General features: G+C 45.3%; 1 protein-coding gene across 1 annotated transcript; it reads left to right on the plus strand.

Moving 5' to 3' along the window:
• ATP1A1 (ATPase Na+/K+ transporting subunit alpha 1) lies at positions 1–26,069 on the plus strand. The gene is made up of 23 exons (XM_054382833.1): positions 1–87; positions 6,535–6,639; positions 8,103–8,162; positions 9,208–9,411; positions 9,770–9,883; positions 10,385–10,519; positions 10,717–10,834; positions 11,834–12,102; positions 13,096–13,294; positions 14,666–14,775; positions 16,181–16,315; positions 16,826–17,018; positions 17,511–17,686; positions 18,228–18,364; positions 20,234–20,384; positions 20,901–21,069; positions 21,666–21,820; positions 22,196–22,319; positions 23,085–23,230; positions 23,357–23,487; positions 24,000–24,101; positions 25,202–25,293; positions 25,742–26,069. The coding sequence occupies exons 1-23, from the start codon at positions 76–78 to the stop codon at positions 25,768–25,770; spliced, it is 3,066 nt and encodes a 1,021-aa protein (XP_054238808.1). The 5' UTR covers positions 1–75; the 3' UTR covers positions 25,771–26,069.
• Positions 26,070–27,909: the final 1,840 nt, after the last annotated feature.

Here is a 27,909-nt window from a genome sequence, read left to right on the forward strand (position 1 = left end):
GATCGGACACGTGGCGCCGATTGAGCGCCGCTCTTCGCTCTCAGCCGACTGACCCGTGCCCAGTCGCCCGCCACCATGGGCAAGGGGGTGAGCGGCGGGGCCCGGGCGGGCGGACTGGGGCGGAGCGGATGGCCGGGGCGTGGGCGTGCGGCGGGGAGTGGGAAATTCAAGGAGCTGGACCGTGGTCGGTTACCCTTTTGCTCTCTGGAGCGGGCGGGGCTGCGCTTTGTCTGTGCAGGGATGAGGCGACGGAGCGGCCACGTCGTGTGTGAGGGCGGCGGCACCGGGGAGCGCGGTAATAGCCGTTAAGAGGGCGGCGCCGGTGCCGCCTGCCCCCGAGCAGCATGCTCCGGCGAGCGGCCGCCTGCCCGCCCTCCTTCTCTCGCTGGCGAGAGAGGAAGTAACGGGCGTAGCGGGGGGAGACACACAGGGTGAAGCGAGGCGCCAGCGGCCTCTCCCCGCGGGGCCGGTCGCAGACATGGCCGCGGAGAGGGCCATGTGCTGGTGAGCCGGGCGCCGGGGTGAGGGACCAAACCCCGCCGCCTTCCTCTTCACGTCGAGTCCACTTCCCGAAAAAGGCCTCCTTCCTTGCCGCCCCCCGTGCGTGTGGGGCCCGCAGCCCACGGGGCTGGTGTTATCTGGTGCCCTTTTGGAGCTCGGCTGCGGAGCGGGACTACTCCCTAATCTCCTGAGAGTACTTTAGACTTCTTGAGACACGAGGGTGGTGTGGTGGAGGAGTGTGGGTTGACGAAGAGGAGTTGTCAGGATTATTTGGGCTAATTTTCCTTTTAGCAGGAGTGAGGGCGGGATGGGAATTGGTGGCAGGAGAGAGGTGATCGCCCCTCGCTTTATTACCTGTGTCCTGGCATTCGGGGCAATAGAAGCCTTCCAGAACGCCCTGCAGCAGTTTCTGCCCCAAAGGAGAAGCCCTCAAGTCGAATCATCCCTTTTAACTAAAGGAAAGTGTATGTAAGGGATTTTTGCGAACAGGAGTGGGGACGTTTTGTAGTTGGACGTTGTGAACAAACACCCGGGTGTGGAGCAGCAATACCTCTGGAGCTGCTCCGATTTTATTTTGAAAAAGTAATGACCAGCTTCTGGTGTTTTAGGGTTTGGATGCTTGTTTTTTATCCTTCAAATACTTCCCTATGTATCTCATGGAATTAGAGGTGTGTAGACTCTTTATTTACTTATGGTTTAGACTCATTCCTGGAAAATCCCCCAGTTTCTCCACTTGTTGAGGGAGAGGGCAACCACACAGGGCATAGGGACCCTGGCAAAAGTGGTAGTGTTGTCCCTGCCTTCAGGTGTTCTGTCTTCTCCAAGCGCTCTTCAGACATTGCATTGACTTTGCATTGTCCTTATTGGTGTGGCACAACAGTAGCAGTGTGGATGTAACTGAGGGCTGCAAGAACATGGCTGAACAGACAGTTACTTGGAAAAGTGGAATGTGTGGCATGGAGTTTTTTTTGAAAAAAAAAAAAAAGTGTGTGTGGTGGGGTTTTTTTCCTTCACTGAAGTCCTTTTGATGCTTGGTAAGCTGACCATGATGTATTTCAGTCTGGTGGGCAACAGGTAGTGGGCGCACCCTTAGAGATAAAACATTAAGGGGGGTTTTGGTGTCATTGCAGTCTTCTGCCTTAAATCTTGAGGAAGCATCAGGTGCGTGTATGTTTGTGGCGCAAACAAAAAAAAAAAGACTTTGAGGTCTTAGGCTGCCTTGGATGGGCTACTGGGAGGTACAAAAGCTTTCTAATATGCAAGGCTGTTAGCTGTTTCATTTCCATTTCAGATTTTGTCGGTTGTATGGATAATAAAGCAATTAGACTGAAACTGAAGTGCCCACATGAGGAATCATTCAACACTGCATGGCTGCCTTAGGCTTTCTGGTAGCAAGTCATACGATCTGTTCATTTAGCAGTGAGAACGCATGTAGGTAATTGGGGACCCTCTGAAAAATAGGCATGTGAGAGAGCAAGGCTGTAAAAAAAAAAAAAAAAAAAGGCCAGTGTGTGGATGCAACACTGAAATTCTCCAAGTAAGGGTGCCCAAAAAGGAAAAGTTTCTCATGACAGCATGGGATGGAAGAGAAAGTAAGAGCATTAAGTGTGAGTGCACAAGTTCCTTGCCTCCGCAGCTGTGAGAAGCTGAGCAGTGTCTGTTTTACTTTAAATGGTAACGGGATGAAGAGAGGGCCATGAACTGCTGGAGTATGTTGTTCAGCCCCAAAAGTAGATTATCCAGGGGGGTGTGTGTAGTGGAGAAAAGCACACAGGATTTCATTTCTGTGCAGAGTTGCCTGGAAGCTGTCTGCAGGCAGCAGCATTTCTCACTTTATCTCCCTCGCTGCGCAGGCACAGCACACAGCCCTTAGTGCATGTTTTGAGCTGCTTTTGAAGGTTAGTTCTGATGCCTGAGCCTCACTTCAGGATGTTGTTTTTTCTTCTCCTGTAAGAAACTAGGAAGGCTTATTGCATAATGTACCAAGTAAAGGAAAATTATGCAAATCCAAGCAATCCTTATCAGGTCTAATTAAGAAATCTTAATGTATTACTCTCCACCCCCGTCTTTTTCATTCCTACCTTTTATTACTGTAGGTAGAGGATACTCCTTTTGCAAACAACCAACCCTCTGAGCCTAATCAACACATGTTTTTTGCAGAAGCAGTGTAACCAGATGAAGTGTCTCTGGCAAGTGGTCTGTACCTGCAGGCTGCCATCCCACAATCTAGTGGGATACTGCAGGAGATCATGCTTTACCCAGTCCTTTTCAAGCAACAGCTGAAGTCACCAGAAGCTCTAGGGGAGGGCAATGTCCAGTCAACTCACCTTCATGCACTTAACAGCTGCTAGAGACTAATATTCCAGGCAAAGAAGTGTGGGAGATGACACTCCATAATTGGCACAGCACCAAAAAAACAGGAAGGTCTGCTCAGTTGTGCCGTGGTGGCATTTGGAAAGCCAGCCACTTGGGTCTTGGAGCAGCTCCACAAGAAATCCAGAGAAGGCTTAAGGTGTGTGTAGACCTGTTTTTACCCTGATGATGAAAAGTCTTGCAAGGTTTAGATCCTGTTTTAAGAAAGGAGAGCGTGTCCTTGCATGATTTGGGAAGTGACAGTCTGCTCACAATGAACAAATGCTTGCTGCTGAGTAAAAACAACTTTGTACTGTCCTAGATGCTGGGATTCTGTTTAGTTGATTAGACTGAATACAGCTCTTAGGAGGGAGTAAGAAGGATCCAGAGAAGATATTTGCTAACGTTACATAGGGACCTGGAGTGGTGTTTCCAGTCCAAATGGCATAGCCTGTGTCATGACTCATCTGGTTAATATATTTACTGAAAACTGTCTCATGAGGCAGCAGGACAGTAACTTTTCTGTTTTCTCTGCACGCTTGATTATAATGACATAAGTATTAGAACAGACCAGGCCTCCGGAGACGGTAATTTATTTTGGCTCTTGCTTGACATTTCTTGTTCCATTAGGTGATGGTAGCATATAGTACTTCTGAGCTTGTCTGCTGATTCGCACCCCTCCCCTTTCCAGGTCAGTCATGGCTTGTGTGGAGAACATCAGCCATGAATGGCTCAATTAATGCAGAGTGGAAAAGCATAAACTGTATCTGAAAGACAACAGGATTTTCAGGGGGCTGCATAAAACTTCTTACACTGACGTGTAAAAATGTTGTGCTTAAGCCAATGGAAAAAAAATAACCTTGCATGGGAGAAAAAAAGCTTTTTTTTTTTTTTTTTTTTCCCCTTCTAGCAGTTTTGATGAGTCAGAGTTCTTAGGCTAAGTCAAGTTACAGAAGTGACATTTCTGATGAGACAGGCTTTCCTTTGTGTTCAGGCCATGTGATTAATTATCGGATCTGGAGCTCCATGGGCCTTCTTCTCATTGTACAGCAGGAAAAGGAGGGGAGAGCAGGGAAATCCTACAGCCCAGAGGAGTGGGATGAACCCATTGTAGTAGCCCAACCAGCACAAGTCTTTGTTGAACAGATTTGCTTCAGTTTTCCAGAAGAGAGACAATGGCCCTGAAGACACAGCACAGGGACAGAACATTGGCTTTGATCTGTGTCAAGTTCAGATTTGAATGATGGAGCAGGAAGCTCATACTCTGCATGAAATGATCCTGTAGCAAGAGCTGGAAGTAATGTTACTGACTTACCTTCCTTGTAAGGGTGAGATGCAATGCTAAAGCAACATAAGGGAAAGGATTTGGTTGGTTTGGGGTTTTTTTTGGTGGTGTGTTTTTGTTTGGGTTTTGCTTTTTTTGTTTGTTTGGTTGGTTGATTTTGTTTTGTTTTTTAACAGAAGACTTCTGATATCCTTGGTAAGATGCCCTCCATTAGAACATCTATCTGTATTTTATCCTGACAGCAGCTGATTGCTGGGCATTTTGTTGGTTTTTGTTTTTTTTTTTAAGCTAATCATGCTTGGACAAGGGCAGTGAGCCTTCTCAAGTTTGCCCACTTAGGTTATCTCTGCAGCTGAAAGCACTAAACAGTAATATTCATGGGCCGTTCACTACTGCACCTTATAAACTGAGTAACTACATCAGAAGGCTTCAAAGAACCAGGACATTTTTAGATCACCTGCAAGAGCTTGTCAAGCTTTTTTGGGGAGAAGTGGTGAAGCTGGAGGTGATTGACTGCTAGCCAAAGCAATAGGCCCTTCACCTTCGTTAGAAATAATTTCCTGTCTTAAGCAATAATCAAGAAGCATGTGTTTTGTGCAAGACTATGTTTGGACTTGTCTGCTAAAGCTCAAGCAGAAATCAAAGTTGTTTCCTTCAGGGACTGCAGGAGAGAGACTCTTCATGGTGACTTTTTGTGAACTGCCCAATGGCAAATTCCTGTGATGCTGGAATGTGAGGACTGGTTAAAGTTCTGTGGCTTTTTCTTTTTTTTAGAAGTGAAACAGGAGTTGAGGTGCAGGGAAGAGAATGTCAGGAATGCTGACAGCCTGTAGTTCTTGTGTCCTTTTCCTGGAGGAGAGGAAGGCAAACTGCTTGGCTCCCCTCTGCTTACTAAAAACTGTTTCCATTGCACAGCTCTGTAGCTACGTTCAAGGATGTGGGGGATGCAAAGCCTGCCTGGACTGAACATGGCAAGAGAGGGTTTCTGTGCATGTGAAATGTGTGACTGGTTGCCAGGGGTGTGCACAGAGCTTGCTCAAAACAATAAAAATCCTTGTCTAGATGTGATGGATGGGTTCATTTAGAAAAGCTGGGTTTTTTTTTTTTTCCCTGTTTTTTCATGTAGTTTCACTTTTGGTTTTGGTTTCTACTTCTCTTATGCTAAAGCTTAGCTGTGCTTGTGGCTCAACAGGACAGTTCTTGAATCCCAACAATAGTTTCTGTGTCTGGCTTACTCTCAGGAATTCAGTTTCTGATTTGAGGAGCTCATGCAAAGATCAAGCAAGGCAGTGCCTTTGAAACCGTTCCTTAATCTTGTTAACGGTTTGACTCCGGTGCCACTAACTGCTGTTTCATCTCAAAATACTTCCAGGGGATCTTATTGGGTGAAAATCTCATTGCATAAAACTTGACAGCAGTTTAATAGGTCCCATGTGCAGAAGGGAAGGAAAAGCTGCTGTTGGAGGCTTCGAGAGCCTGGAAATGTATGGAGTACTTTAAGAAGGAACAGCGATGTCTTTTGGTATCTTGCAGTGCCCAAACTTCTTGCAGTTCAGGATTATTTCTGCCTGTAACGTCTGTAGGGTTTTTTGTGTGTCTTTGTTTATATGCAGTAAATCATGATTTGCTTGTGCTTGGATGCTGGTTTACCTTATCGTGACAGGATTGAAATCCCTGCATGATTTCATGTAGAATTAGCCATAACGAAAGTGAACAAAAATCCATCTGAATAAAGAGGCTTTAAGTGAATCATTTGCTCTGTGAAGTGTGTGCAGAACTGAGCACAGATTAGGTCTGCAAAAATGTACTACTTTGTGTACCATTCTTGCTGGTCAAATTGCCATAAATTGAAAGCAGATTTCTGTTGTGTAACCAGGCAGCCAGAGTGCCAAACTGAGCATGAAAGTGTTCAAACTTAACCCCCACACTCCACCAGTCAGAGATAGCACCTCTTATTTATCTTCAGTTGTTAGGCTGCTCCTTGCCAGAGGATGTGGAAGACTTGATGGGGGAAGGGGGAGGAGGAGGAGTTAATGCCTTGAAGAAAACGTACATATGCACTCAGGAATTGGTTTCTTCTGCTCTTTGTCACTTTTTTCAGCTTGAGCTGGGGCTCACAAATCAAAATGGACTGAATACCATGTAGCTTGCTTTTCTCCTGGCTAGGCTTGCACAAAGTCTTGCTGTAATCTGTGTGTTGGCAATACTGTTGAGTAGACTTGTCTGCTTACTAGCTCATTTTATTTATTTGTTAAAATGGCACAACTTTAATAAACCTTCATTTTTGTCTTTGAAAATTTTGATTTTTTTTTTTTTTATCTGCCTGGTGGTCCGTGTCTACTGCTGTAGAAGTTGACTGTAAGGTGTTTCTAGTGATACTGTATCTTCTCTTGCAGGCTGGAAGAGACAAGTATGAGCCCACTGCTACATCAGAGCATGGCGCCAAGAAAAAGGGGAAGAAAGAGAGGGACATGGATGAGCTTAAAAAGGAAGTTCAGATGGTAAGAGTGTAGGGCACAGAGAGCAGCTTTGAGTGTTCACTGCCCCTAAAACCCTGTGCCTTAAGGGACTAAAACAGAGAATAGTTGATGGGTTGACAGTGTGATGTGACTGAAGGCATTGATCTGCCTTCTGGTCCCCTATGTCTCCAAGTCAGACATGCTGCAAGTGTTTCAGAATCAAAATGGCTTTGAAAACTTCACCTCTCATAATGGAGTTGACACAGAATCCAAGTGTCTGCTTTTCTGTGTAACCTATAGCACGGAGTAGCTGCGTTTCCTCACCCGGGCAAGCACTGGCGTTATTGTTCTGTCATGAGTGAGACTGCTGCTTTCACTCCAGCCGAGGAGTTGAGTCTGTACAGCTTCCTTTACCAATGGCCTCCTTCTCAGACTGACCTCAGTATTATTCCTCCTAATCACATTTGAGGCTCTGAGGGAGGTCTCCCATCCCCATCTGTGAATATTCGGTGATGCTATATATCTGTCTGTAGGCATCTTAGATCTCCTTTCCTTGAAGATGATGCAGATTGTTTGTTTCTGCATTGTGGAATTGAGCTTTCACGTTTTTGGCCCCCCTTTTAAGGAGAGGGGATTCTACAGCTTGCTCCAAGATGAGATTTTGTGTTCAGTAGTGATGCTAACTTAAAGCATCTGCTGCCTCCAGTACAACCTTTTTCAAATGAGGCACTGCTGTGCTGCAGCATGATCCAACTATAAAATAGCCTGGCTACGAAAAGGAGCCTCTTTGGGGGAAGAAACACTGCTTAAACTGGTAGCATTGCTTAAACATGTATGAAATTGTAGGGCTAATCTTCTGTATATTCCTACCTTTCTGGCTCCTTTCTTCCCTCACCATCAAAAAAACTCCAAAGCCCAAACAAACAAAACAAAAAACCCCACAAAAAAAAAAAAAAAACCACCCAAAGAGAAAAACAACTCAAAATTAAAAAAACATCTATCACTGAGATTTCACGGAACAGGTTGTAGGTGTGAAGATTGCACTTGAGATATCAGTTTGTTAAAAAAGTTCTGATGTTGTACCCAAATAGCCACAGGAACACTGAAGATGAGACCACTTTGAGCTGTAAAATGATATTCAAGTTCTCTTCTCAGAGAAGACAAGCTGGAGACTTCCTGTCTCCCCAGAGACAGGGAGAAACCTGGAGTGGGGGCAGGAATTGCTGAGCTCTTGCTGATGAATCTGCCAAGCTGGTACTAGAAGCTTTGAGAGTCTGGAAATGTATGGAGTACTTTAAGAGGGAACAGTGATGTCTTTTGGTATCTTGCAGTGCCCAAACTTGCAGTTCAGGATTATTTCTGCCTATAACTTCTGTAAGGATTTTTTTCTGGTTTTGTTTGTATGACTGTTACAGAAAGGAAACCTGGGGTGGGGGCAGCTCTTGCTGATCAATCTGCAGGGACTGTGGTCTTTCCCAACCACGAAAACATTTCTTGTCTTTCAGGATGACCATAAACTGAGCCTCGATGAACTCCATCGTAAATATGGAACAGACTTGAGTCGGGTAGGTAGACCCTGTTTTTAGTCCATCCTTGCCCTGATCTGAAAAGGGAGAGTCTCTGCTGAGAGCATTTCACAAAGGGAGATCTGGGTGGTCTGGTAGTTCTCATTTTGGTTTGGTTTGTTTTTTGGTTTTGGTTTTTTTTTTTTTTTTTTGGTGGGTTTTTTTTCTTTTTTCTGTTTAATCTCCCCTCTTCCAGTTAAGTTTCCCAGGTTTTAGGAGGACTGTTGAGCTCACAAATACTTCTCTTTGTCCTCCCACTGTACAGCCTGGCTGGAGTTCTTCAGTGACTGTTTCTAACAAAGTCACTGTTATCTGCCTCTGAATTGTTCCAAGGTCAAGGTGATTCTTGAATTCAATTTTTTTCTTTTCCCCCGCCAAGGAGGAAAATGTTTATCTCACAGATGTAGTCCAGTGAGCTAGCACATGCCCAGAGACTTAATGATGGCCAGTAGTAGTTAAAATTTTACCATTTTATAGTAAGAGGTGTGCAAATGTCCTAGCTAACCTCAAAGTCCAGTGCAAAAGTACTGCAGTGGTTTTGCACCTTTGCTCTTGCTTGCTTGATTTTTTTTTTTTTTTTTGCATGACTGCATATAGCAACAAGTTTGCTCTTAGTCTGTAACATCAGACTTTCATATTTCTGTCAGAGACCTTGGCTTCTCAAAGCTGAACTCCTGGAAGACAAATACAAAGTGTCATGATCTTTGTGGCCCCCAGCTTTCACTTGTTTTGTAATTTGGTATGATGGATTACACTGGGCTGTTCCTCAGAGCTCAGTCTGTTGCTGTGGCTTTCTTGGCCTGCCCTCCTTCAGTGCTTGTAGCTTTGTGGTCTGCAGGCTCCTCAGATAGCATCCAACAGCCTGTAGCTCCTCTCTTGGCATTCAGCTTTCGTATCCTGCACTTGTGTTGGAGACCATTGCAACTGTGGACATCTCCATTACCTGTTAGCATCTCCTTGTTACTGTGATAGAAGAGGAACAATTCAGGGCTACCCTCTCCACAGTGTCTTGCCACAATGCCTAAAAAAGGAACTTCTCTTGTAGGGTTTGACTCCTGCACGTGCAGCTGAGATTTTGGCTCGTGATGGCCCAAATGCCCTCACACCTCCACCCACCACTCCTGAATGGGTCAAGTTCTGTCGGCAGCTCTTTGGAGGCTTCTCGCTTCTGTTGTGGATCGGTGCTATTCTATGTTTTCTGGCTTATGCCATACAGAGTCTGACAGAGGATGAGCCCACCAATGATAATGTAAGTGAAAAATGTCTGGTTTACCTCAAAAGGCAGGCTGAGCAGCCTGTTTGGCTCAAAGAGGGCTAACTTCCTCCAATACGCAGTCCAGAAGCTTTTCCCATAAGCATGGGAAATTCAGCGTGTAAGTTTAACATGTCTTGGAGTGCTTCCACGTAATGAAACGAACAGCTGACTTCCTTTGTGTTATGTTAAGAACATGAGCTTTGTGGATGGCCTTTGTGCACAAAGTGTACAGAGACTGCAAGTACCTCCATGCTTTGTAATTGGGCACTTAAAATGCCAAGTAATTTATCTGTACAAACTGGAAGCCTTTCAAGCAGATTGCTTTCTGACTCACTTTTTCTGCTCCTTGTAGCTGTACCTGGGTGTTGTGTTGGCGGCTGTGGTTATCATTACTGGCTGTTTCTCTTACTACCAAGAAGCAAAAAGTTCCAAAATCATGGAGTCCTTCAAGAACCTGGTGCCTCAGGTACGGAATACCTTCTTTCCTTGACATCTGCCAAGCTGTAGCTCACTAGAGGTTAACTGTTTTAAATGTTGGCTTCAGTTGCAAAAGGCAACTGTTAGTATGGATTACTAGCCCTTCAAGGCATCTGTGAAACTCCTTTCTCTTTATGCTTCTACTAACTATTCCAGTGGACTAGGGCAGTTCCTGGCACCCTTTGAGTTCCAATAGTCTGAGGAGTTCAGTAACTGTTGTGACAAGCCCTAAGCCTCCTATTCCTTCATGGACAGTCTGTATCATACCTAACTATCCTGTGGTCATCGTAGCAACAAAGACTTTTAATGTCAAGAAAACAAAAACAGCTTTTTTTTCCCTTAAATGGCATACATATTGGAGATAAACATTTTTTTAGTAAAAGTAGAAACCTTGTGGAAACATAGCACAGCTATCTTAAGATACTTTGGTCTTTTGAGCCCCTCCTTGAGAGCTGCTTTTGACATAGCCTGTTTCTTTACTGTCTTTCAGCAAGCTCTTGTAGTGAGAAACGGTGAGAAGATCAGCATAAACGCAGAAGGTGTTGTAGTTGGAGATCTAGTGGAGGTTAAAGGAGGAGACAGAATTCCAGCTGACCTTCGGATCATCTCTGCACATGGTTGCAAGGTACATCAGTGACAGGCTGTCTGAGAACTTCATTCTGAAGGAAGATGAATTAGTCTGGTTTCAAAGAATGCCTTCTATGCTGTAAATGGGTGATGGGCTGGAAGAGAAATGTGTGGGGAGTGCCTAGGGTTTTAACTGCTTGCATTGCTGAAGGCATCTGCCTGCTTGTGTATGACAGAGTGCTCTCTTCCATGTAGGTGGATAACTCCTCACTTACTGGTGAATCAGAGCCTCAGACCAGGTCTCCAGACTTCTCCCATGAGAACCCACTGGAGACCAGGAACATTGCCTTCTTTTCCACCAACTGTGTGGAAGGTATGTGACTTCCCTGAAGTACTGTCAATGCTAGGGACTGAACTGCATGGGTAAGCAATGCAGACGCTGGTATCATCTGGTAGCCTACTCCCACCGTGCAACAGGCTGGAAATTCCCAGCAAAGGCTTTGCTCATTCATTGTATAGCTGTAGTGCTGTACAATGGGCTAAGAAAACTCCACCACACTACTGTTTGGTTGATCTATGTTTTCTTTCTTGCTCCCACCAGAGGAGCAGCTATGTGATGTGCCATAGAGCATGCCTGCCTTATTACAGCAGTGCTGAGTTGCAAATAACATAAATGTGAACCAGGGTGGTTAGGCAGAGCTGTAAGAAATGCTGCAGCTTGTGCTGAAAGCAGGAGTTTCAAACATCTCTGGCAGAACTTCTATTGCAACTCTTGTGGTGTAGGTACTCTGTGCTGAAGTCCAGAGCATCTTTTACATACCCAAAGGGTGTCAAGGTGTGACTGTTAAATGATAGAGTTCTGCCTGACTTCTGTTATGTCTTCTCCTGCACAGGAGAGAACCTCTTAACACCAAACTGTCCCCTGCTCTTTCCACCCCCCACCCTCCCGACCCCCCCCCCCAAAAAAAAAAAAAAAAAAAAACAGTCGAGTAAAACTGAAGCATATTCTTGGTCTTTCTCAAGAACCTCTGGGAGAGAAAATGGGCCTCCCTGTAAAGGAAGGAAGAGGACACTGCTTGAAGGTGGCTTCTTCTGACTCCCTGGGGTAGAAGTGAGGGGGCACACAGCTTGACCACTTACATAAGAATCCTAAGCACCACCTACCTCCTTTTTTCATGCTGCCAGAGAATTAAAAAAAAAAAAAACATGGTAGGAGACTTTGGCTAGTGGAATAGCTACTTGCATTATTTTGGGCAAAGCTTGCTAAACTCTAGGACAGGCTGAACAAACTCAGTATTCTTTGGGAAGAGTTTTTTGTTTTTTTGGTTGGTTGGTTTGTTTGTTTGTTTTCTAAAACCTTTCACTCCTGTAGGCACTGCCCGTGGCATTGTCATTAGCACTGGGGATCGCACTGTGATGGGTCGGATTGCCAGTCTGGCTTCTGGATTGGAAGGGGGAAAAACTCCAATTGCCATGGAGATTGAGCACTTTATTCACCTCATCACTGGAGTGGCTGTGTTCTTGGGTGTCTCCTTCTTCATCCTTTCACTCATCCTTGAATACACATGGCTGGAGGCTGTAATCTTCCTTATTGGGATCATTGTTGCCAATGTCCCTGAGGGGCTGCTTGCAACAGTCACGGTGAGTGAAGCTGGAAAAACAAGAACCAGACAGTAACTCATTCAGTCTTTTAAGTGGAGTGCCTCATGCTCAGTGTGCATTTCCAGAGGTAAACAGCAAAGTAATGAGGTACTCTGTAGGGCTAGGTTTTAGAAATTTGGTGGGTTCGGACGAGACCGAATCTGTCAAGTGCTGCAGATGTTTTTCTAAAGCTAAGCTAGACCTGCACAGAGGCTTGACATCAGAATTGAAGAGGGCAAGACTAGGAGTTCTGGGCATTGTCTTGCATTTTTCTGGGACAAGAAGGAGCCTTCCTTCAAAGCTGTTGAGGTTTTCTACACTCATATGCACACCAGCCTTTCCAACCCTGAAGAGCTGGCAGGGCATCCAGCAAGCTTCACTCCAGTCCCAGCTCTAGATCTGGAACCCAGCAGAGGCTCTTGTAAGTTTGTTTTCCTAGTGGTGAGAGTATGTAGGTGTGTTCAGCTGTGTAGGGTGCAGTGGTGGACAGGGCTGGAGGCTTCAATGCAGCCTCAGGAAGAAGAGTAGTAAGTGAGCTGGAACCAGGTAGGAGTTTCTGGTGAGAAAGTGTAGCTGGGGCTGCTCGTTTTCAACACCAGTAAGTTGCAGCCCTATTAGCCAAACTACTTCAGGCCTTTTCATGTGTAGCCTGCCTACACCTATTTTGAGAGGTCAAATGATCCCCTTATGATTAGGGAAGTCCACTTTAGCTAAAATGTTAGTCCAGGGCCATGTTATTTCTCTTCCTGATGTACTGAAAAGCAGGAGGCTGAAGCTTTGAGAGTCCTAGTCTGGAGATTTTGTGATGAGGAAAATGTCATTTGACAGCTGGGCCTAAGTGTTGCTCTTTTGTTTTGCACTGACAGAGTGAGCATGGACTTAGGAAGTCACTTCAGGGCATGTAAGCTGGTTGTCACTTTGTGCCCACAGTGGCTTGGGTGGCAGTGTATTGGTGTACGAGCACATCTAACCTGTTATCTTCCTTGTTTCCAGGTATGTCTGACACTAACAGCCAAGCGTATGGCTCGTAAGAACTGCTTGGTGAAGAACCTGGAAGCTGTGGAAACCCTGGGTTCCACCTCCACCATCTGCTCTGACAAAACAGGCACCCTGACACAGAATCGCATGACGGTTGCACACATGTGGTTCGACAATCAGATTCATGAGGCTGATACTACGGAGAACCAGAGTGGTAAGACCATCTCTGGGCACTTGAGGCATTTTGTTGAAAAGTGGCTTTTTCTGCATTCCTGTACTTCTAAGACCCTATGTTTCTAGCTCTCTAGTCCAAGTGAAGTTCACAATAGAAGTACTTCTTACACGATCTGCAATGAGCAGTAAAAGACACGAGGTGATGCAAAGCTTTGCACTGTACCATTGTATAATCCTTAAACTCCACGTAGCCTGCTCTTGCACAGAATTAACTCCATTGGAATTTGAGCCTCTTGAATGCTCAGCCCCTTACATTTGTCCTGTATGTAGAAGTACTTGCTGTTCTGTACTCCAAAGTACTTGGTTGTTTTTGCCAAAATGTATCTGATGAAATTGCCCCAGTGTAAGTCTGCTGAGAGTACAGACAGTAGAGGTGTTGACACTGATAATAAATTACTGAAGACTGGATATAGATGGAAATTTCCTGTGATGAACTGGGTGGCTGCCCTTGAAGAGGGATTTTCCCAGAACACCCCAGCTGTTTGCAGAGCAGTAGCAATGCATGAAGTTATTATAAGACTTAAGTGTCAAGTTTCTTCTAGATACTGATAAGAATTTGAAATCTGTGCTGTGCAGCTGGGAGGTACTTATCTCCTCAGAACTGTTCAGCACAACCAAATCTAGGAGTTTTCCTGTCATCCACCTTGTGAATTGTTGCGCTTGCAAGAGATTACTAGCACACACTCTTAGCAGTGGTACTGCTGTGCCCTGCCCCCAACTTACTCCAAAACATTGCTTGTCTGAACCACTTAAAGCTGCTTTACTGTTCTTGATCTTTAACACTAGTGCAAAGTAACAAGCTATAAATAAAGTGTTATTTGGAAGCATTTGGGTTTGGCCTGGCAACAGCTGACTTGCCTGCAGTAGAAATAAGCCTTGAAGATTCCACCTCATGGAAAGTACGTTAGCTTATCAATTAACTGAATTAATCTCCCATAAAGGCAACTTACAAGCCAGTATGAGAGAAGCAGTAGCATTACTTAAGCAGTGTTCCTTTGGGTACTATTTCATCCAGTTCTGGGGTGATAAGTGAGACAACCCTAGAGATGGAACCTTGCATCCATTACTCAGACCCTTATAGAATGATAATCTCTGCAGAATTCCATGGCTTTGCCAACATGACCTCTGCTGGAATCTTGAAAGCAAAGGTATTTCTTGAACTGGTGCTATCACAGCCTTGAGTCTTAAAATCATCTGATCATCAAGTACCTGGGAAGGGAAGAGGATTAAAAGATTCATTGTGCTAACAGGCTCTATTTGTTTACAGTTCTTGAGTTAAAGGCTTCTTGTTCCTAAGCCTGTAGGGTTTTGGGCTTATGGGAGGCTTTTGACATTTTTCCTCTGCTTTCAGGTGCCTCCTTTGACAAGAGCTCAGCTACTTGGAGTGCTTTGTCCAGAATTGCAGGTCTCTGCAACCGTGCTGTGTTTCAGGCCAACCAGGAAAATGTACCAATTCTTAAGGTGTGTTCTTAAAAGAAACATTTGTCCTGTTCCTCATCACTGTCCTCCCATAATGGTAGTGAGATTGTCCTATGGGTCACAAGAACCTCCAAAGTATCTGCCACTCTTAAATCTTTTCTGTAGTCTAGCACTCTTACAGGTGTTGTGCTGTGGGCAGATGAGAGTGGGGGGAAAAGAAAAAAACACCCAAAACCACAAAAACATTTCCCACAGCAGATTCCTGCCACCCACTAGCATCTACAGTTAGTCTGGGAGGTCAGATACTTCAGACAGGGCTAAGAAAGACCAGAAAGCTTTCCTAAGCATTTCCCAATGTCTGGCTGTTCCAAGAATCACTATCTTGGCATTTGCACACTTAAAAGCTACAAATATTCAGTTCTGGGAGCTAGAAGTAGTAGACACCAGAGCAGGGGGAGCAGCAGTCATGGGAGACTTTGTCATTTACCATTCTGTTCTCACTGGCAAGTCTTGGCTTCTGAAGCCTTTGCTGGTTTAGTGCTGGTGCAAATGCCAGCATAACATCAATTCAGATTCTTGCTCCTGAACAGTGACCCAACCAGTGCCAAAATTAACTGTACAGTTGCTTAGTAAAGTTCCTCTCAATGGTGTTCTGATGCTGCAGTAATAGAAATAATAGAATAAAACTTATTTTTCTTTAGCACTCCTCTGACTATAACTTCAGGCCATGTTTTTAGACCTAAGATAAAGAACTGGAGTTCTTCCCATCTAGGGAAGATTTGGGAGGGAGGAATTTTTTTAAAAGTCTGTGATACAAAAAAAAACCCAAAACAAAACAACCACAGAATAAAAATACTTTCTTGTGGACAAAAACCAGAGGGACAAGAAATATTTGGTTTAAATTGCAGCAAAGGAAGCTCAAGCAAGACACTGAGTGCACACACATTTCTGGGGCTGAGAGCCCTCATCTACAGTCTCATCTAGCAGTGCTAACCTTACAGGGGGAGGAGACATGGACAGATTCTGCCCTCTCTGCCAGAGAGTTGATGAGCTGATCTTTATTAGGGTGGGAGAGCACGTGCAAGGGTTTCTGTGTGTGTGTCATCAGTTATCTTGCATTTGCTGTTCTTCATGGCAAGCAGTTCTCAAAGTTTACTCTCCAGCCTCTCTCTGACTGCACCTGGTTATTTGACTTTCTCTGCCCTTCAAAAGGGCTTCTTGACTTTGGCACCAGAAAACTGCTGCTCTGTCAATCTAGAGTGCATGGTGTTATGAACAGCAGTATTTGTCAGTACTAGATAGTAGAATTTTTTTTTTGCTTTAATACCATGTTATGTAGAAGCTGAGAGTGGGGTGAGATGAATGCTTTTTTTTTTTCCTCCAAATATCTGATCTTCTGTGGTGAGTCCACTGGGAGGTATGCTATGATACTTGTCTCTTTCCTTAGAGAGCAGTGGCAGGAGATGCCTCTGAATCTGCCCTTCTGAAATGCATTGAATTGTGCTGTGGTTCTGTCAAGGAGATGAGAGACAGGTATCCCAAAGTGGTGGAAATACCATTTAACTCTACCAACAAGTACCAGGTAAGCATGTGCCCTCTTGAGGGGCAGCCAGTATCTGAAGCACTTGCATAAATTTGTGCACAGTGTGCCTGAAAGCTCTTTTTGGCACCAAAATCTTGCCTGTAGGCTGCTCCAGACTATTAACTTAATGCACACTGTGTAAGAGCTGCCTTGACAGTAAGGTGTCAGTTGCTGAAAAAGACTGAACATGATTCCTGCCTGTGTGGCAGTAGCGTGCAAGAGAATGGAAGAACTCCATCTGGGGATAGAAATGAACTGCTGAGAAATGACCCGAACAATAGCTCTTGGATACCAAAAGGTCCTCACAACATCTGTGGTTATATTATTGTTAAAGAATACATAGTAATTCCTTAGTTTATGGACTTCATTAAAGTGTGAGCAAATGAAAACTAGAGGAGACTATCACAAACTGTCCTGAGCTGCTGTAGTCACAAAACATTAGGTGATAGTGATTTATTTGTGATGTTCACAGCACATGGCAATAAACCATTTTCCTTGCTTCCACTCCAGCTGTCTATCCACAAAAATGCAAATCCTTCAGAATCCCGTTACTTGCTGGTGATGAAGGGAGCTCCAGAGAGGATCTTGGATCGCTGTAGCACCATTCTGATCCATGGCAAAGAGCAACCACTGGATGAGGAAATGAAAGATGCTTTTCAGAATGCCTACCTCGAGTTGGGAGGCCTTGGCGAGAGAGTACTAGGTAAGGAAAAGCAGCCTTAATAATTTGGTAAAGATTGTCCCTCCCTCTCCTGTGCAGGGTGTCCCAACAGGCAAAGTGGAGGGTTGTACTCTGTTCCTGCAGTGTAACCATAGTGTTGGGTCAAGGTCACTTCAATTTGTACAGGAATAGTCCTGCCTTTTAGCCTGTCATCTAAAAGGCAGCCTGCAGGGTCTTGTCTTGCCCAGCAGCTGGGTCGTCTAGATCAAAATGAAGAAAAGCATTTGGGACCTTCAGTCTCTATGGAGCTACGTGGTATTAGGTTTGCTCCACTGCATGTGAACCAAGCTGTGTCTAATAGCAACAGCCATTAGTTACCAGAGTATGAGCACGACTCCTGCCTCAATAGCCCTGGCTAAACCTCTGACACTGCCCTGTGATTCTTGTGGAGCTGTTTACAGAAGCAGTAAGCCTTTGTGCTCTCTGCCTCCTGATACGTGGGAACAGAACAAACGTGGGTTTGATGTGTTGCAGGTTTCTGTCACTTGGCTCTGCCTGATGACCAGTTCCCTGAAGGCTTCCAGTTTGATACAGACGACTTGAACTTCCCTGTAGACAAACTCTGCTTTGTAGGACTGATGTCTATGATTGACCCTCCTCGTGCTGCTGTGCCAGATGCTGTTGGCAAATGCAGAAGTGCTGGGATCAAGGTAGTTTATTCCTGAGTTGAAAACTGCCTTGCTCTATGCCTATTGATGTAAAGGGCTTCCCTTGCTCTCTGTGTTACTATAATGTGAGTGAAGTATTGATCAGGATTTTACTGCTTCTACTTCAGGCTTCATTTCTGAGTTAAATACAAATGATTGTGTGTTAATGGACTGAAAAGTGAGGTAGACTTCAAACTTCTGGAACACTGGCAGGTGCTGATGGCATGGTGTCCCAAGCCTGTGGTTTGGTGCGGGTGTGTTCTGCATGCCCCACAGGGCTGACAGATGAGAGAGCAAAGCACAGCCTGGAAACGGAACTAGATCTGTTGACTGAGGATTAACCATTTTCTTTGTCTTCCATCCACCTCCAATCCTTTGCCTTCTGGTAACAGGTTCCTGCCTGTACCTCAGGCTTGCTCTGTGCCAGGGCTTGCTAGCAGAACAAAAGCCACGTGGCCTTCTCAGTCTCAGGAGATGCTGCCTTTTGGGCAGTGTTACTCTGCAGTACAGGCAAGGCTTTCACAGCAGTCTGCTTGCCTTTCAGGTTATCATGGTTACTGGAGACCATCCGATCACAGCCAAAGCCATTGCCAAGGGTGTTGGCATCATCTCTGAGGGCAATGAAACAGTGGAAGATATTGCTGCTCGACTCAACATTCCTGTCAGCCAGGTCAACCCTAGGTACTGACTAGTGAAGGCCAGAGCTATTCAGAGAATTAAGCCTTTGCTTCTCTCTCCTTGTCTCGGATAATCCCTCTGCATCTCTCCCACCCATGAAAAGCTTGTCATCTGCCTAGCTCAGCGTGTTGTGGCTTTTCAAAGTGTATCACAAGTTATGTGAGGAATGCACAAGGCTGTCTTGAATGTGCATGTCACTTACGCATGGGAAATAATTGGGAGTGAGCCCTATACAGAAAACTTGGCCAGTTTCTTCTCTCCTTTTGCTCCCCAGTAGCTGCTTGTCCTGATGGTCTGTCCCCACACTGGAGGCTAAAAAAATCCCAGTTGCCTTAGTGGAGTCTTGTGGGAAACTAACTTTTTTTTTTTTTTTTTTCCCCCAGAGCTGAGCATTTGCCTTGCCTGGTTCATGTCATTGCACATGAATTGACCCCATGTAGCAGGCAGAAAAATGTATTTGAAGTGGTGTGGGTGCAGGAGGTGGCTGTTTGGGAGCTGCTTTGAGCAGTGGTGCTGCTAAGTCTGAAACTCTGTTCCTGTGATACCAGGTCTTTAAGTAGAGGCCAGGCCTACTTTTGCCCCCAAACATTTACTTAGTTGGGCTTATTTAGTAAGACAAGTTACACCTTCATGGGAAAACACTGGTAAAAAGGGAACATTTAGTTTGTTAGTCACAATCCAGATTGAATGGGCCACTGAAAGTAAACTCTTTAACTGGTTTATAATGCTTAGAGAAAAGAGCTGAATCACACCTATAAACTTGATCACTTAAAACCCTGTCCTGTCCCTCCTCAAACTTATTTCTAGGTCTGTTTGCAGGTGGAGAAGGGATCAGGACTCAGAATGGATATAGAAATTGACACACTTCAGTACCTACAAGCAGAATAAATAGGAAAATGTAATTCCTTCCTCTTAGGGGTTAATGCTTGTCTTCATAGCCTAGTGCAGAACTGAGGCATCCTCAGAAAATGTGCTTTGGCATTAAGCGTGCTGTTTGCAGAATGGCTGGGCTGTCTGCACTGCTTAGTTTGACCCAGCCTGTGTTTGGGCTGGAGGGTAGCCATGTAGCTTTTGAGTTGTGAATAGAGACACCCTGTGGAATGAAATTGCTTGGGGAAGACAAGCATTGTGGCTGAATTCTACTTTTTTTTTTTTTTTTATAATGCTATCTGTTTGAGGGTAACTTCCCAACCTAGCAGCGCAGGCTGGGGTCACTGGGCTGTGTGACTGAGCAGGTCAGCAACTGGCATAAGGGTGGGGAAGGGAATTTCCCTGTCTAAACTGGGTGATGTCATGAGCTGCATGGATAGTCTCTTAGACCTATAAGGGATGGTATGCTGGGTTAGAGAGGTGATATTTTGTTGTAGCATGCAGGGTACTAAACCAATCTAAATATAACATTGCATGCTTTTGTTGCTGAAGAAAGTGAAAATGGTCTGAGCTGGCATAGTGTGAGCTTTCTGAAGAACCACATGTAGATCATCAGTCTATTGCAAAAAGAATTGCTTGTAGAAGTCTACTGCACTCTTGTGATGTTGGAAGCTAACTGTCTGAGCCAAGAGTTCCTTTCTTGCGGAGGGGCCAAGGGCTGTGGAAACAACTGGTCTTTGCCATGGTGCTTTTTAAAAAGATGTAGAATTACCCTGCTCACAGGGATTTTGTCTGTTGCTCGGTTCTGTCGCCTTTTTCTTTGTGTTCCCCATCTCTAACCATCAAACTTCTGTACAGAGGCTGTCTGGATCAGTATTCAGGCACAGCAGGAGTTGGTCTTTCCCTAGAGCTCTGAAGAGCTGTAGTTTTATGGGGCAAGTATAGCTAATGAGAAACTTAGTTTAACTTGAAGTAAAACATGATGTTGTCTCTTGATTGCAGGGATGCCAAAGCTTGTGTTGTTCATGGCACAGATTTGAAGGACATGACTAGTGAGCAACTGGATGACATCCTGATTCATCACACAGAAATTGTCTTTGCCAGGACATCTCCTCAGCAGAAGCTTATCATTGTGGAGGGCTGTCAGCGACAGGTAAAGAAAGGGAGAAAAACCCAGATGTATCTATATAAAAATACATAAACTACCAACCAGTGCTGCCTTCTGAAGTGGCAAAGCTTAATCTTTTCAGTGCTCAGGTAAAAGCCCAGAGTAGACCTCGGTCCATCAGCAGCCTTCAGCTGCTGGTGTCAGACTGCTCTACAATACACAAATTTTCTTGCAGAAAAGCATCTTCAGTTGGTATTGAGGCTTTCGTCTGACCCTAGGATGCTTAACACACTCAATTCCTGAATGTTCTGGAGGTGCTTGGGAGAGGAGAAGGATTCAACATGTTTATATATTCTCCAATAACTTTGGAGAGAACGGCATGGTTCTCTGATAAGCCTGATCAGAATAGGGAAAGGAGTGAGGGGAGAACAGGGAAAAACTGAGGTCTCTTTACAGCAAAGTGAAAGTAGCTTTTTGTGTTTCTTCTCTTGGAAGATAGGGGAAAGCTTTTCTGCCCAAAATGCTACATGATGATTTCAGTCTTTCTGTCTCTTTGCCTAGGGTGCTATTGTGGCTGTTACAGGTGATGGTGTCAACGATTCCCCAGCCCTGAAGAAGGCTGACATTGGTGTTGCTATGGGTATTGCTGGCTCAGATGTCTCCAAGCAGGCAGCTGACATGATTTTGCTGGATGATAACTTTGCCTCCATTGTCACTGGTGTTGAAGAAGGTGAGCTTTTAACTTCTGCACAGTGGTGGCCAAGCAGCATGCTTCAGCAGTGTTACTTGCTGATTCCCTCTGAAATAGAGGGATCTGGAAGGCTTTGTTTTATTGGAGCTTGTCTCCACACTGTGTTTTCAGGGAGGGGGCAACACTTTGCTCATCCTTTTCAGTCTTCTCCCTTTCCACGGGACCAGCATAACCCTTTGGGGGTGGGTAGGAAGCAGCTGAGTAACAAAAGCTACTTTGTGCTTTTGGCTAACACTGACCCTACAGTCATCTTTGCCAGCTGAGTGTGACACATTTTCCTCCCTGATGGAGCAGTAACTCAAACAGGAGCAGAACAGAGGGTACCTCCAGGGGCTCTTGATTTTTTTTCAGGAACAGGGGCTTAGTATCCTAATGCTGTACACAGTGACGCTCTAATTGCCATGACCAAAAAGACAACTGTGCATGGGTGATACTTTGTATGGCACAGTCTCACCCTTACATATGAGACAGCTCTTAGCTTTGCTGTGCCGGAATTTTGTTACTGCTGAGGCTGCCTAGGAGCAACTTGGATGCCTTCTGCTGCTGAGAGTTACATTGTTCTCTCTTTGCCCCAGGGCGTCTGATCTTTGATAACCTGAAGAAGTCTATTGCTTACACCTTGACCAGTAACATTCCTGAAATCACGCCCTTCCTGATCTTCATCATTGCAAACATACCCCTTCCACTGGGAACAGTCACCATCCTCTGCATTGACTTGGGCACTGACATGGTAAATGTCTTTTTTTTTTTTTTTTTTTCTCGTCTCAAGAAGAGATGTGGAACACTGTTGGCAGATACCCTAAAGAAAAGGCAGTTGAAAGGAAAATGCTCAAATACAGTTTTCTGTAGTGTTCTGGTTTAAAATAACTCACTGTTTGATATGCCCTTGGTTCACACTCCCTGTTTCATGGCTTCCTGAGCCTAAGGATCCTTCAGTTCCATGTAAGGAGAAAATGGGGATGGGGAGGTGGGTAAGGTCCTTCCCAAATTATTATAGCTAGAGCTTTTGGGCAATGCTGTTTCTCAGGCTAAAGACAAGGATAGGGTATGTTACAAGCAGTAGAAAACTGAAACAGTTCTAACAGCAGTCCTACCACCTCCAAAGGTCCCTGCTATCTCCCTGGCTTATGAGCAAGCAGAGAGTGACATCATGAAAAGGCAGCCCAGAAATCCCAAAACAGACAAGCTGGTGAATGAACGGCTGATCAGCATGGCCTATGGGCAGATTGGTAAGCTGCTCTGTGTTCTCTGTCACCCATCTGATGAACTTGGTGGTAGTGGGAGTTGTGTACCATTCTGAGTTACTGACTGTTCTGCTTATTTTGGTAGGGTTTGAGGTTTGGGATGTGCAAACCAGAACCTCAGGCTATTAAGGACTTGCCACAGTTCTGCCCCTATGGCACATAGCGGTGGCTTGTGCAGCTTGATCCATTGAATTGCTTTCACAGTAATTTTGTTTAATTGCACAGTGCTGTAAAGGAACTGGCTGGCAACCAGCTCTCCTCTGGTTCAGACTTGTTCAGCAAGAACATAGATCCCATTGTTAGTTTAATTAGAAGTAAAGGATTCTCTCCAGTGTATCCCTAAACACACAGCATTAGGAGCCTAGATTAAAGGCAGCTACAGAGACATGCCCAGTTCACAGGACAGGAGCTCATGCTTAATTGCAGCAGACCTTGGGAACCTTCTTGACTGTATTTTACAAGGGTTGTGGGTGGGCAAGGCTTAATGAGAATACAAAGGGAGTTTTATCTTGTGTCCTTGAGTACCATGTCAACATAGGGCAGAGCTGAAATAACTGCAAAGTTGGAAGTAGAAGCTGCTCAGTGAAAGAGCGAGTTGGATGTTGGTGTGGACTGTTTCTATAGATGCTGCTTGGAAGACTGAACCCCACAAGGAGCAATTTTTTGTGGTTGAGGTCTCCTGCAAACTGCTTTCTGTTAACCGCAGTGCACAGCACCTTCATTTTTTATCATCCTTTCTTACCTGTTTAGGTATGATCCAGGCCCTTGGAGGTTTCTTCACCTACTTTGTAATCATGGCAGAGAATGGATTCTGGCCTTCTGGCTTGCTAGGAATCAGAGTTCAGTGGGATGACCGATGGATTAATGATGTAGAAGACAGCTATGGGCAGCAATGGGTAAGTTTTGAAGCACAGGTTAGAGGCTGCCAGCCAGAATGCTAATGCCTGTTCAACTTGGTGTGGACACCTGAGAGCCAAGGCAGCATGACTGAACAAGTGTTCTCTGCTTTGTCTGGTTCCTAGACCTATGAACAGAGGAAGATAGTGGAGTTCACTTGCCATACAGCCTTCTTTGTCAGCATTGTGGTTGTGCAGTGGGCAGACTTGATCATTTGTAAGACCCGAAGAAACTCTGTCTTCCAGCAGGGAATGAAGTAAGTCAGGCTGCCCTTGGAGGGTTTAGACTTGGATTCTGTATTGTAGTTCTTTGTCCCGGCAGTGTCTGGGCATTTTGACATAAGTTTTGAACAGTCTGGTGCCTTAGTAGTGGATAAGAGGGACCAGGTGCTCTTTGTTGTAGTACCTGCTGTGGTCATCAGGCTGAGATAATATAAAATGCTGACTCCTGCTGCCCTTGTCTCTGTGGAGCAAGTCCACTTTAAAGGACCGTAACGTACAGAAGAGCTGCTGTATCAAGAGATCTGATGGCATGAACCCCAGCCTCCTTTTCAATTTGTGATGCAAGCAGTTTCTGGATGGCTTAGTTTGAGCTGGAGTATCTGTCTAGAGGCCATAGTGACAGCTGTGCCATCAGCTTGAATGGCCTGATAGTCCCTACCTGATGGGACTGGACCAGAAAGTCTGTTTCCGTTCACTATCATGTGGTAACTGTAGGATGTCACCTGTGAAAGTACTCTCTCCCTGACTGCTTCCCTTTCTCTACTAGGAACAAGATCTTAATATTTGGTCTCTTTGAGGAGACTGCTCTGGCTGCCTTCCTCTCCTACTGCCCTGGGATGGATGTTGCTCTAAGGATGTACCCTCTCAAGTAAGTTGCAGCACATGTTTTTTGTGCAGCAGAGCAGTAGTGCTTGGGTGGGGAGATGGATAAAAGTATGTGGGAATTTTGGGAGCATGAAACCTATTCTTAACCCAGAAGAGCTCAGGCTGGAGGTTGAGTGTGATTGATTATGATGTGGTGCATGAGGGGTTTGCTTTTCATTACTGCTTATGGAAGGTTTATGAGGAGCCTGCAGTTCAGAGCCCTGCTAAAAATTGGCAACACAACTTTGGTTGTGCCAGTGGACTGTGATGCAGCTGCTCTTGTACTTGCATGGGGACTGCACTTCCTAAGAAAGTCACCTGGATTACTCTAAAACATAGGTCAGGTGACTTCTTTACTACTGGTGATGATGTCTTGTGCTCTTTTGCTACCTTCCACAGAAACAGTGCAAGTAGTAAAATCTTTTGAAAGATGCTACATAGATACAGATGACCACTTGGTGCCTAGTAAATTTCCTAACTGGGATGGTGCCAACATCTTCAGCATTGCTCAACAGCATTGCAATATTTCATGGCAGGGTATAGTCTCAAAACTTCGAACAGGCCTCTGGCTTATGTACCAAGACACTTTTCATGGGGGGCAAAAAATCCTGGTACATCTTGTGTTCCCTTCAGAAGTGTTGTCTGGAGTTTGGTGCTGAAGTGTGAGCATTTCCTAACAAGAAGGCTGGCCTCTGCCCAATACCTGCAGCAGCTACATGTAGCTTGTGTAAATCATAAGGGAAACTTGTGAAGTTCAAGTGGGCAAGGCCGTGGACACAACGGTTATGTGTACTTGGAGAGGAAGACTTAGAGGAAATATTTCTTGATTAATGGGTGGGGAGGTGCGGGTATGGAGATTAACAAAGGTGTGCTGTGACATAACCTTGCTTGGAGTTAATATCCAAAAGTGGATTGACCTATTGCAGAAGAAAACTTGGTGATAATTCTTGGCTGGGAGGGTTCTCAGTTGAAGCATAGCCTTGTGGGCGACGGTACACTGGCAAGGTGGGACATGCCAGCCTTTCTGTGCTGTCAAGTCAGCACTCTGCAAGGCACAGAGCATCTCCTGCTGCCAGTGTTCTCATTGTCTTCTCTCCCATACAGGCCGACCTGGTGGTTCTGTGCTTTCCCTTACTCCCTCCTCATATTTGTGTATGATGAAGTCAGAAAGCTCATTATCAGACGCAACCCTGGTGGTAAGAATATGCTGCTGATCTGTTTCTGTCCCCACCTCTTTGTGCTGCTGATCTCTGTAGAAGCTTTGACAATGCTCAAGGACCCCCAGTGCTGAGGACTATGTGCAGAGCTATATTTTGCTGTGTCCTCCCTTCCTCAGCATTAGTAGTCCAGTTCAAATTTAAGGACTTTCTCTCCCAATCCCTGCATCACTCTGCAGTATGTGACAGTACCAATGCACTACAAGTAAATGGGAAAGGCTAATTAATGCCTGGGCAGTTCTAGACACCTTGGAACAGGGCCTGAAAACTGCAGCACAGCAACAGCTTGGCAAGAGGTTTTCCATTGTGATGGGTCACTTGCTAGCTCAGGTGCTACAGGGCAAGTTTTCAGAGCCTAAAAGGAGCTCTCAAACCTCATACTTGATCTGCCTTATGACAAATTCTGCTTTTTCTCCTTCTTCTTCAGGTTGGGTGGAAAAAGAGACCTACTACTAAAAAGTGTCTGTAAAACATTCCACGCACAGCCCGTACCACCTCTCCACCATCTCCCCTGTGTGCATACTTCATCATTGCAAGTGCAGAACTGTGCCTGGGCAGGAGTGAGCTGAAACTAAAGGAAACATGAAGAAACATGGACTGGAAGAGAAAGCAAGGGGGAGGTTGTGGTGGGGGGAGTGTCGGGTCATCAGTCCATGGGGAAGAGTTTGAGTAGTTTTATTGTGCCTTTGTTTTTCTAAAAGGAAACTGAAGATTTTATATGTGGATTTTTACAAATAAAGATGGATTATAAGAGGATGCCCCCACATTGTCTTAGGTGGATGTTTTTCTGAAGGCAAAAGTTGGTTCAGGGCAGGCTCCCCTCCCTGTTTAAGGTGTGATGGTGACTGCATGGGTTTAGCTCCTGGCTTCCCAGTTTAGTAGCAGGAAAGCAGGAGACAGCAACTTATGCAGTTGTTAGGAGCCCTGGTGTGTCTCACTCTGTCTCAGTGCCTTGCATGACAAACTGCTTTGCAGAAGTACTTGCACTTCAAAGCCTAAAGCTCAGGAAGCTTGCTGGCCTCTCTGCATCTTGGCTGCTTCCACTAGCTGCCACTGGGCTCCAAGTAGCCTCATTCTCAGAATTCTGACACTGATTTTCCTGCTTGTTGTGCCAAGCAATGGATTGTGTTTCCTGGTGTCCTCTGCGTGCACATGCTTGTTCCAGCATGGCAGTTGCCCCATCTTGATACTAGCTTGTGCCTGCAGGAGAGTGAGGGGAGAGACTGAGCAGGGTTACAGGATCACCCATTCTTCACTGTTGTAGGGGCTCCAGGTTGGATCTGTGGACTGAAGAGGGTCATGCTGCTTCCCTCTGAATATCTGCAACATGCAAAACATCTGCATGTTTTGATTTCCTGTTTAACTCTTGTATGGCTCACTTTTGAGAACTCGGTGGCAAGGCTGGCCCTTGGTCTGTGGACAGTCACCATGAAGTCCTAATTTTGTGTTCCTAATGCTGTTGTGCTAGAACCACCTTGAGCTGCTTCAGGCCCTTGGTCCTATTCCTGAACTGCTGCCCTGTGGCTCTCTGAGATGTGTATCTTACCTCTGTGAAGGATCACTCTGAACCACAGCACTGAAAGGATCTGCAGTTAAAACTCCATGTTGTCATCCCTCCTTCCACATTACTAGTTTGGGGATTTTTAAGATGCTAATTTTAAAGCCAGGTCACTTCTCACACACTGGACAGTGTAAAACTTAAATAGCAAAGAGGCAGAGGAGAGCAGCTGTTCTAACTTTTCTTAGACACTGATGTGGAACCCCCATTTGGTGATAATTTAAAATAAAATCTTCCAGTTGTTGGAGTCTGCCAGTGTGAAGAGCTGCATTGATGCAGCTGGAACTGAATCCTAGAGGGGGAAGGGTAGATGAGTTGCACTCAGGGAGGAAAGGAGGTGGGATGGATTTTGGTGGTGCGGTGATGTAGAAATGACACTTGTGCCATTCAAGCATGACACTTGCTTGAACTTTCTGATTGGTGCCTGAGACTTCCTCCCACTGCAATGAAGTTGCAAAATCAGGGCAGCTTGTCTGATGCAGACACACACACCCAAAAAAAAGGAACATGTTCTTTCCCCTGGTATTTAAGCTTTAAACAGCCTTAGCAATGGGGGTGTTGCTAAAATAAAAGACTTGAGGAGGGGCTCCTGAAGGGTCAGCTGCCTGCTCAAAGCAAAGCCACTTTCAGAGATCTCATTGGTGGCAGGGAGGATGGGAGTCCTCTAACAGCTCTTGTGCCAGAGCTGAACCTACTCCCTGCAACCTCACACAGTTCCTCACTAGTCTGATCTGCTGTAGTGGAGCTGAGGCTCCACTGCAGCCAGGTCTAAGCAGCCTCCTGTAGAAACACTTTCTGGCTATGCTTGCTGTCAAGGAGCAACATTTCACCTGGGCCTCTCACAGCAGTCCAGGGGCATCACTTGCTGTCACTTGCCACTATACTTGCTATTTCCCAAGAGAAAATTAGCACTGGCTAAAACAACCCTTCATCCTGCTGTGATAGCTTTGACTTCCTTGCCTGGATAAGGGGTTGAGGGAACTGTGATTGAGGCAAGAAGGGCTCTGATGCTTGAGGAAGGTAGCAGGTAACCAGGG

This window comes from Indicator indicator, chromosome 1 (genome assembly GCF_027791375.1).
Source record: "Indicator indicator isolate 239-I01 chromosome 1, UM_Iind_1.1, whole genome shotgun sequence".
Lineage (NCBI taxonomy): Eukaryota > Metazoa > Chordata > Aves > Piciformes > Indicatoridae > Indicator > Indicator indicator.